The sequence below is a fragment of the Tupaia chinensis genome, unplaced genomic scaffold (genome assembly GCF_000334495.1).
Source record: "Tupaia chinensis unplaced genomic scaffold, TupChi_1.0 Scaffold000333_1, whole genome shotgun sequence".
NCBI classification, from domain to species: Eukaryota; Metazoa; Chordata; class Mammalia; order Scandentia; family Tupaiidae; genus Tupaia; species Tupaia belangeri.
The window spans coordinates 1,658,888-1,666,513 of record NW_006159827.1 but is presented as its reverse complement, the minus strand read 5'-3'; the positions used below and the strand labels follow the sequence as shown (position 1 = coordinate 1,666,513).

Below are 7,626 nucleotides of genomic sequence, written 5' to 3'. Positions count from 1 at the left end.
CTGGGGCAGCCGTGGGCGGGGGGGGCCGCGCGGACCCGGGCCGGGGCAGTGGTGGGAGGGAGGTGCTGTTCGAGCCCCATGCTTCCGCCAGGTGTGCGACTCCAGGCAGAGCGAGGCGGTGGGCTCCGGGGTGACCCAACCCCGCTCGTCTGTCTGTTGCTTTCTCTAGGAATCTGCTCGACCTCGACACCTTCTCCAAGTCCGACCCCAGTAGGCGGCTCCAGGGCCGGGAGGGGGGACTTGGGGTCCGGGCGCGACGGAAACGGGAGGGCGAGGGGTGCGGGCCGACCTGATGTCCTTCCCTCCCCCGCCTCCACCGCAGTGGTGGTGCTTTACACGCAGAGCCGGGCCAGCCAGGAGTGGCGGGAGGTGAGTCCGAGAGCCCCCTCCCAGCCTGCAGGCGCTCCGGGGAAGGCCGGCCTCCTGCACGCTCTGCGCTGACCCTCGTACCCTCCCCGCCCAGTTCGGCCGGACCGAGGTGATCGACAACACGCTGAACCCAGACTTCGTGCGCAAATTCGTCCTCGACTATTTCTTTGAGGAAAAGCAGAATCTGCGCTTCGACGTGTGAGGCCCCGCCCCCCGCCCTGGCTCCGCCCCCGCGGCCTCCCGGCCCAGCTCGGTCCCACTCGCAAGGGCGGAAGGGCTCCCCTCCAGTCTGCGCCCCGCCGCACGGCTAGCTCGCCTGGCCCGGTCAGCCGCAGCCTGGCCACTCCGCAGCCGTGCCCCTGCCCACAGCGCCGCTCCCTGAGTCCGCTCGCAGCACACCCCTTAGCCTCGCCACTGCCCCCTCCACCCGGCTTCTGTCCCAGGCAAGACCCAAGCCCACCCTCCCATGACCCACAGATTTGCACCCCTTTCCAGCCGCTCTCCCGCCCCACACCGGTTCTCCTCTCTTCCAGGTACAACGTGGACTCCAAAACCAACATCTCCAAGCCGGTGAGCGAGCGTCCCCGCGTGGACTGGCTGGGCACACGGAGACGCTCAGCTGTATTAAACAGCCTTCCTTAGAACACCTAACCCTTGATCCCTACCCCAGCTTCTGCAGGCTCCCAACCACCCTCCCACCCTCTCCTGCTCCTGCCAGGGTTTCCCGCCTGGCCCCTAACTCACTGCTCCTCTTCCTTCTCGGCTGCCCTGGGACCTGCAGAAGGTGAGGCTGAACTGGGCTGGGCGTGGGCAGGGGGTGGGGCTGGGCTGGTATTGAGACCAGGCTTGGGTTGATGGCTGCCAGGAAGCAGAGCTTGCCTGGGGACCCTTTCCCACCCACCCTCCATTATTCACAGGCCAGGTGGCAGGTCTTGTGATGTCCCCTCTGGGAACCACCCTGGTCGGGTGTAGGTTCCCAAGAGTGGGCTGGGGCAGCGTGCCCCTCCTGGTTTTGCTGACTTCGTGTCCTGGCGCAGGACTTCCTGGGACAAGCGTTCTTGGCCCTGGGAGAGGTGATCGGAGGCCAGGGCAGCCGGGTGGAGCGACCTCTCACGTGAGCTGATTGGGAAGGGGTAGCAGGGCGGGCATCTCCCCATTGTCTCCCAAGGACACTGCTGGCAGAGCAGCTGAGGCCGGGGTTGCCACTGGTCCAGAACCTTCACTGGCTCCCATCGCCTTAGTGAGAAAGTCCAGCCTCCACGGCTCTGCTCCAATCTCAGGCCTGACAAGGCTTCCCCTCTTCATTCCTTTTCTAAGTCTGGGTCACCCTTTAAGGTCCACCTAGTCCAAGCCCCTCTCCACAGAGAAACTTTCCTGACCAAATCGGATCCTCAGGAATTTCCATTCCATTCACTTGCTAAATGTGCAGTGTCAACCCCTGTCCCAGGGACTTGGGTCCCACAGAAGAGGTTCCTGCCCAGAGGATGCCTCTCCTCTGCTCGGTGGGTTTGGGGGAGCAGTATAAAGTAGACATAGTGAGTAAGTAAAGGCCATAATGCAAGGTGTAAGTGCCGTGGGAGGAAAGGTCAAAGCAGAGCAGAGCACGGGCACTGGCAAAGCTGAGTGCTGAGGGGAGTGTTCAGTAGCGCGGTCCAGCAGGAGTAAGTGGCACAGACCTGTGGAGGAGGAATGTTCCAGGCAGAGGAACCCATCCGCGCACAGTGTGGCTAGATGAGAGGAGGGGGAGGCTGGAGCGGGGCAGGCAGGGGAGGGTGGGCCTGTCCTCCCCCGGAAAGACTTCAGCTTTCTCTCCCCATTGAGTCACTGGAGGGTTCTAAGCAGTGTCTCCAAAGACAACGCTGGCTCTGGATTGAGAATGGAGCTGGGGTAGACAGACATAGATGAAGGGAGCCCATGTGAAGGCTAGTACAGGAGCCAGCAGGTGGCATGGTGGTTAAGGTGCTGGACTTCCATGTAGCCAACCACGGTTTGAGTCCTGGACCTGGCAGCTGGAAAAATCATGCCAGGCGTGTGTGTGTGCATGCCCAAAATCCCAGGAGGAGAATGGAGGAGAAGGGATTGCTGTGTGGCCATACCCACTAGGGGAAGATTTCTTATTTTCTCTCTCACTGTCTTTCTGAACACACTCAGAGCGCACGTGACCTATGGCAAAAAGAAAGAAAAAGAAAAAGAAGACTAGTATGGGGGCCAGCAGGTGGTGTGGTTGTTAAAGCACTAGACCCTCTCATGCTGACTGTGGTACAAGTCTCAGATCTGGCAGCTTGCATTATTATTTTTTTTGAGAGGTTTTCACTATAGGGCACGTGTGCTCGCCAGAAAGACAAAGAGACAGAAAGTGAGAAATCACCCCCCAGGGGGAATGGCCACACCACAGTCCCTTCTCCTTCATTCTCCTCTCGGGATCTTGGGCACTCACACACACGCCCAGCGTGAGTTTAAGCCACCAGGTCTGGGACTCGAACCAGAGTCGACTACATGGGAGTCCAGCGACATAGCCATTAGGCTAACTGCTCTTCCCAAGAGTCCGGGCATATTCTGAAAGTGGAGCTGACACATTCCTTGGCAGACGGAATATGGATGTGAGAGGAAAGGGGAGTTGCGAATGGCACCACAGCCTTTGGCCTGAACATGTGGAAAGACGGAATTGCCTCCAACTGAGATGGCTAAAAAAAAAAAAAAAAGGCAAGGAAGGAACAAGTTAGGTGGAAGGATTCGATCAGGAGCTCAGCCTGCCATCTTGAATCTCAAATGCTTTATTGGCCATCCGAGAGGTGTCATACAGGCAGCATGGTAAACGAGTCTCTGATGTATTCCATGAGGCGCTCAACTAAGACCATGAGACTGATGAGATCCACAGGGGCAGGAGAGCGAGACCAAAGATGGAGACTTCAGAAGTTGGGCCTGGAAAAGGACACCGAGAAGGAGCAATTAATGAAGTAAGGAGGAGACCCAGGGGAAGGTAGTGTTCCCTTGGAAGTGAAGTGAAGAAAGTGTACTGAGAATGAGAGAGTGACCAACCATGGCAAACACTGCTGTAGGTCAAATAAGACGAGGGGTGGGATAGGCCAGCAGGTGGCATGGTGGTTAAGGCACTGGACTCCCGCATGGCCTACTGCGGTTTGAGTCCTATGCTCAGCAGCTTGCTTTCTTGCTTTGCTCCTCTCTTCTTTCTCTAATAAGCATTCATGCCCTAAAGCAAATTTAAAAATAATAATGATAATAAATAAAGTAAAATAAATAATCCTTTAAAAAGAAGAAGAAGGGGGAACTAGCCGTTGAGCTTAGCCAGGTGGAGATTTCTGGTGTCTGACAGGCACAGTTGGAAAGGGGAGGTGGAGGTCGCAGAGATTCAGAAGAGGAGGGAAGAGGAGCATAGGAGTGAAGGAATCTTCTGAGAGTTTTTGCTGCAAAGGGTGGCCAGAGCAGAAAATGAGGTAAAAAATTATTTGTAATTTTTAAGTATTTTTTTTGCTTAGAGAGCACATGTGCTTGGAGGAGAGAGAGAACAGAGAGGGAGGAGAGGAGAAAGCACCTCCGATGGAAAATGGTCACACCACATTCCCTTCTCCTTCATCTCTCTTTTGGGATTTTGGGCACACACACACACATGTACCTGGTGTGTTTCTTTTCTTTTTTAAAAATTTTTTGAGAGGTTTTTGCTATAGGGCGTGTGCGCTTGCCAGAAAGACAAGAGAAAGACAGAAAACAAGAAATCACCCCTGGGGGTGATGGCCATACCGCAATCCCTTCTCCTCCATTCTCTTCTTGGGATATTGGGCATGCACGCACACGCACCCAGCGTGAGTTTAAGCCACCAGCTCCAGGACTCGAATTGCAGTCAACTACATGGGAGTCTAGCGACATAGCCGTTACACCAATTGCTGGTTCCCCCCTGGTGTGTTTCTTAAGCTGCCAGGTCCAGGACTTGAACCACAAGGTTGGCCATGTGGCATCTGACTACCTTAACCACCAGGCCATGGAGTCAGCCCTGTAATTTTCTTGTTAAGAATTATTTTAGGGACCAGCTTTCTGGTGAGCGCACAGCCCTATCGCAAAAACCTCTATTAAAAAAAAAAAGAATTATTTTATTTAACTTATTTATTTATTTTGACCAGAGAGGAACAGAGAGAGAGAGAAAGAAAGGGAAAGTGAGAAAGCAAGCCTCCGGATCCAGGACTTGAACCACAGTTGGCCATGTGGGAGCCCAACACCCTTAACACTATGCTACCTGCCGGCCCCAGCCCTGTAATTTTCTAACATGAGAAAAATACTGTGTTTGTATATTCATGGGAGTGACCCAGTAGAAATTGAAAAACAGTAATGAAAAGAGAGGAGGAGGGGCCAGCAGATGGTGTGGTCTTTAAGGGTGCTGGACTCCCACATGACCCACTGCCTTTTGAGTCCCGGACCTAGTGGCTTGCTTTCTCACTTTCCCTCTGTCTGTCTGTCTGTCTGTCTGTCTGTCTCTCACTCTGTCCCTCTCTGGTCAAATTAAAATAAATGAATAAAATTAAATAATTTTAAAAAGAAGAGGGGAGGATTGCTGGAGCAATGCCCTTGTGCAGACAGGCCAGTGTGGAACATCGCCCCAGAGGAGGGCTCAGTGGGCACACAGAGGGTCCATTTATAGCAGCCGCAGGAAGGCACGTGGTGTGGGGGCAGATGCTGGTGGCAGGGTAGGTGCAGTGGGTGGGCATCCCTCTGCTTGCTTCAGTTTTGTCACTGAATAGGAAACAAGGTCAGCGGCGGAGAGTGAGGACTGTAGAGGGGCCTTGAGGGTTTAAGGGTAGGGAGGCGTGGTACCGCCCTCTTGCAGAGCTGGGGAGCACAGGGCCTCGGGACGCAGACTGTCGCAGTAAGGCCCCTCTTGAGGTTTGTGGTCATGCATTTAAAGCAAGACCGAGTGGCATGGTTGTGTTTTCTTTGGCGCGTGCAGTACAAATTAGGCAGAGTGTTGGATGTAACTGTGGCTGTAGTTCTTCCAAATGAGTACAGAAGGTAAGAGAAGCGCAGGGAAGAGCAGGACTGCAAGGATTACTACCATCGCTGCCTGGACTCGCACCCGGTGAGGACATGAGTGAGGGTGCAGGCAGTGACACGCCGTAGGAGCCACGGTCTGTGGGTTGTGGGGTTTCAGGCAAACAGGCCCTGTGCTTATCACACTCCTTGTTTTTTTTTGTTTGTTTGTTTGTTTTGGTGGGGGAGAGGTTTTCGCTATAGGACGCATGCACTCGCCAGACAGACAGAGAGAGACATAGAGACAGAAAGCGAGAAATCACCCCCCAGCAGGGATGGGCACGCCACACTCCCTTCTCATTCTCCTCTTGGGATCTTGGGTTCCCCCGCACACGCGCCCGACATGAGTTTTAAGCCACCGGGTCCGGGACGCGAACCGCGGTCAACTATGTGGGAGTCCAGCGACATAGCCATTACGCTAACTGCTGGTTCCCACTCCTTGTTTTGTTTTGTTTTTGTTTTTGTTTTTGTTTTTGTTTTTGAGAGATTTTTACTATAGGGCACATGCACTCACCAGAGAAACAGGGAGACAGAAAGTGAGAAATCACCTGTCAGGGGGGATGGCCATGCTGCAATTCCTTCTCCTTCATTCACCTCTCGGGATCTTGGGCATGCACACACACGTGCCCAGTGTGAGTGTAAGCCAACAGGTCTGGGATTCAAAACGCAGTTGACTACATGGGAGTCCAGCGACATAGCCATTACGGCAACTGCTGGTCCCCACACTCCCTTTTAAAGCACAGACAGAGACTGAAGCAGTCAGATCGTTCAACCCTCTCATTTAACCTTTAAATTTTTGTCGGCACATGCGCTCACCAGAAACAGAGAGGAGGGCAAAGAGAGGGAAAGGGAGAAAGCAGAAAGCACCCGCATGTGGAATGGTTGCACTGTAATCCCGTCTCTTCCAACTCTCCATCCTGATGGGATTTAGGGCACACATGCACACAGACCCAGCATTCTCTCTCAAGTCGCCAGGTCCCAGACGTGGACCATCAAGTTGGTCATGTGGGATCCGGCTGTTTTAACTACTATGCCACAGAGCAGGCCCAACGCTCTTATTTTAAAGATGGGGGGCCGGCAGGTGGCCTGCTGGGAGAGGCGCTGGACTCCCACATGGGAGTCCGACCCCAGCTTAAGTCCCAGACCTGGTGGCTTGTGTTCTCGCTTTCCCTCTCTTTCTCTCACTCTTTCTCTCTCTGGTTAAATTAAAAAATAATACTAATAAAATTAAATCATTCTTTTAATAAATAAAGATGGGGAAAATCACATAGCAAGTTAGAGTCAAGACTTGAACTCAGTTTCTCCCTGCCATAATGTGAATCCCTGTGGGAATGAGAAGTCACAGTCCTCTATCAAAACGGTCCCTTACTGGTGGGGGACTGGTCTAAGGCAAATTGGGGCTATGAATCCATGTATGCACTCTTCAGACACATGGAGGTGTCCCTTGTAGTGTTGGAAGAGGATAAGATAGCCTGTATCTTTTTTTAAAAATATTTTTAAAATTATTTATTTAATTTCATTTATTCATTCATTTATTTTTAATTTGACCACACACACACACACACACACACACACACACACACATAGAGGGAAAGGGAGAAAGGAAGACATCAGGTCCAGGACTTGAACCATGGTCGGCCATGTGAGAATGTCCGGCACCTTAACCACCACGCCACCTGCTGGTCCCAGCCCTTATCTTATTTTAAATCTCCTTCCACAGTTTTCAGAAAGCAGCTTTGCCCTAATACCCCAGCCCTTCTGCCCTAGGATCTGGCAAGACATTTCTCTTCCTCACTCAGAGCTGCTACACCACACTCCACTTGCCTCTCGGCTCATATAGTCCTCCACCCCTGGCAGCTTCCCGAGGGCAGCATCGAGTGGGGCTGAAGAAGGCCGACTGACTGTTCATACCTCGCACGGCACCTAGTGCACAGCAGGCACCAGGGTCCGCTTTGAAGAGCACAGTGACTTCACATAGAGCTTGGAAGCTGCTTTTCCTCCCATGCTGTAGATCAGATCGCGTGGCAGCCCTAGCAGGCCGCGACTCATTTCATACAGGAAGTAAAGCTCAGAAAGGTGAAGTAATTGGCCCGGGGTCACACAGCGTGGAAATCATAAAATCCACCGAGTCCACTGCCTTTAAAGTCCATGTCTTTTTCACACTACGTTTATGTAATGTCCACCTAGGCTTGTCTCACCCCTTCCTAACAACATGCAGAC

The 7,626-nt window shown here is 53.1% G+C and overlaps 1 protein-coding gene across 6 annotated transcripts in view; it reads left to right on the top strand.

Annotated features, from left to right (window-relative positions):
* The first annotated feature begins 69 nt into the window (after nucleotides 1–69).
* CPNE9 (copine family member 9) overlaps nucleotides 70–7,626 on the top strand; it is a 26,323-nt gene continuing 18,766 nt past the window's right edge. The window contains exons 1-6 of one of the 6 annotated variants that reach the window (XM_027773247.1): nucleotides 125–210; nucleotides 323–369; nucleotides 464–567; nucleotides 903–939; nucleotides 1,151–1,153; nucleotides 1,407–1,483. In XM_027773247.1, the coding sequence (XP_027629048.1) occupies nucleotide 210; nucleotides 323–369; nucleotides 464–567; nucleotides 903–939; nucleotides 1,151–1,153; nucleotides 1,407–1,483 (269 nt within the window). In that variant the 5' untranslated portion in view covers nucleotides 125–209. Of the gene's footprint in view, nucleotides 211–322; nucleotides 370–463; nucleotides 568–902; nucleotides 940–1,039; nucleotides 1,154–1,406; nucleotides 1,484–2,830; nucleotides 3,327–7,263; nucleotides 7,483–7,626 lie in introns of those variants that run through there. The other 5 variants (XM_027773246.1, XM_027773249.1, XM_027773248.1 and 2 more) reach the window with 5 other exon arrangements.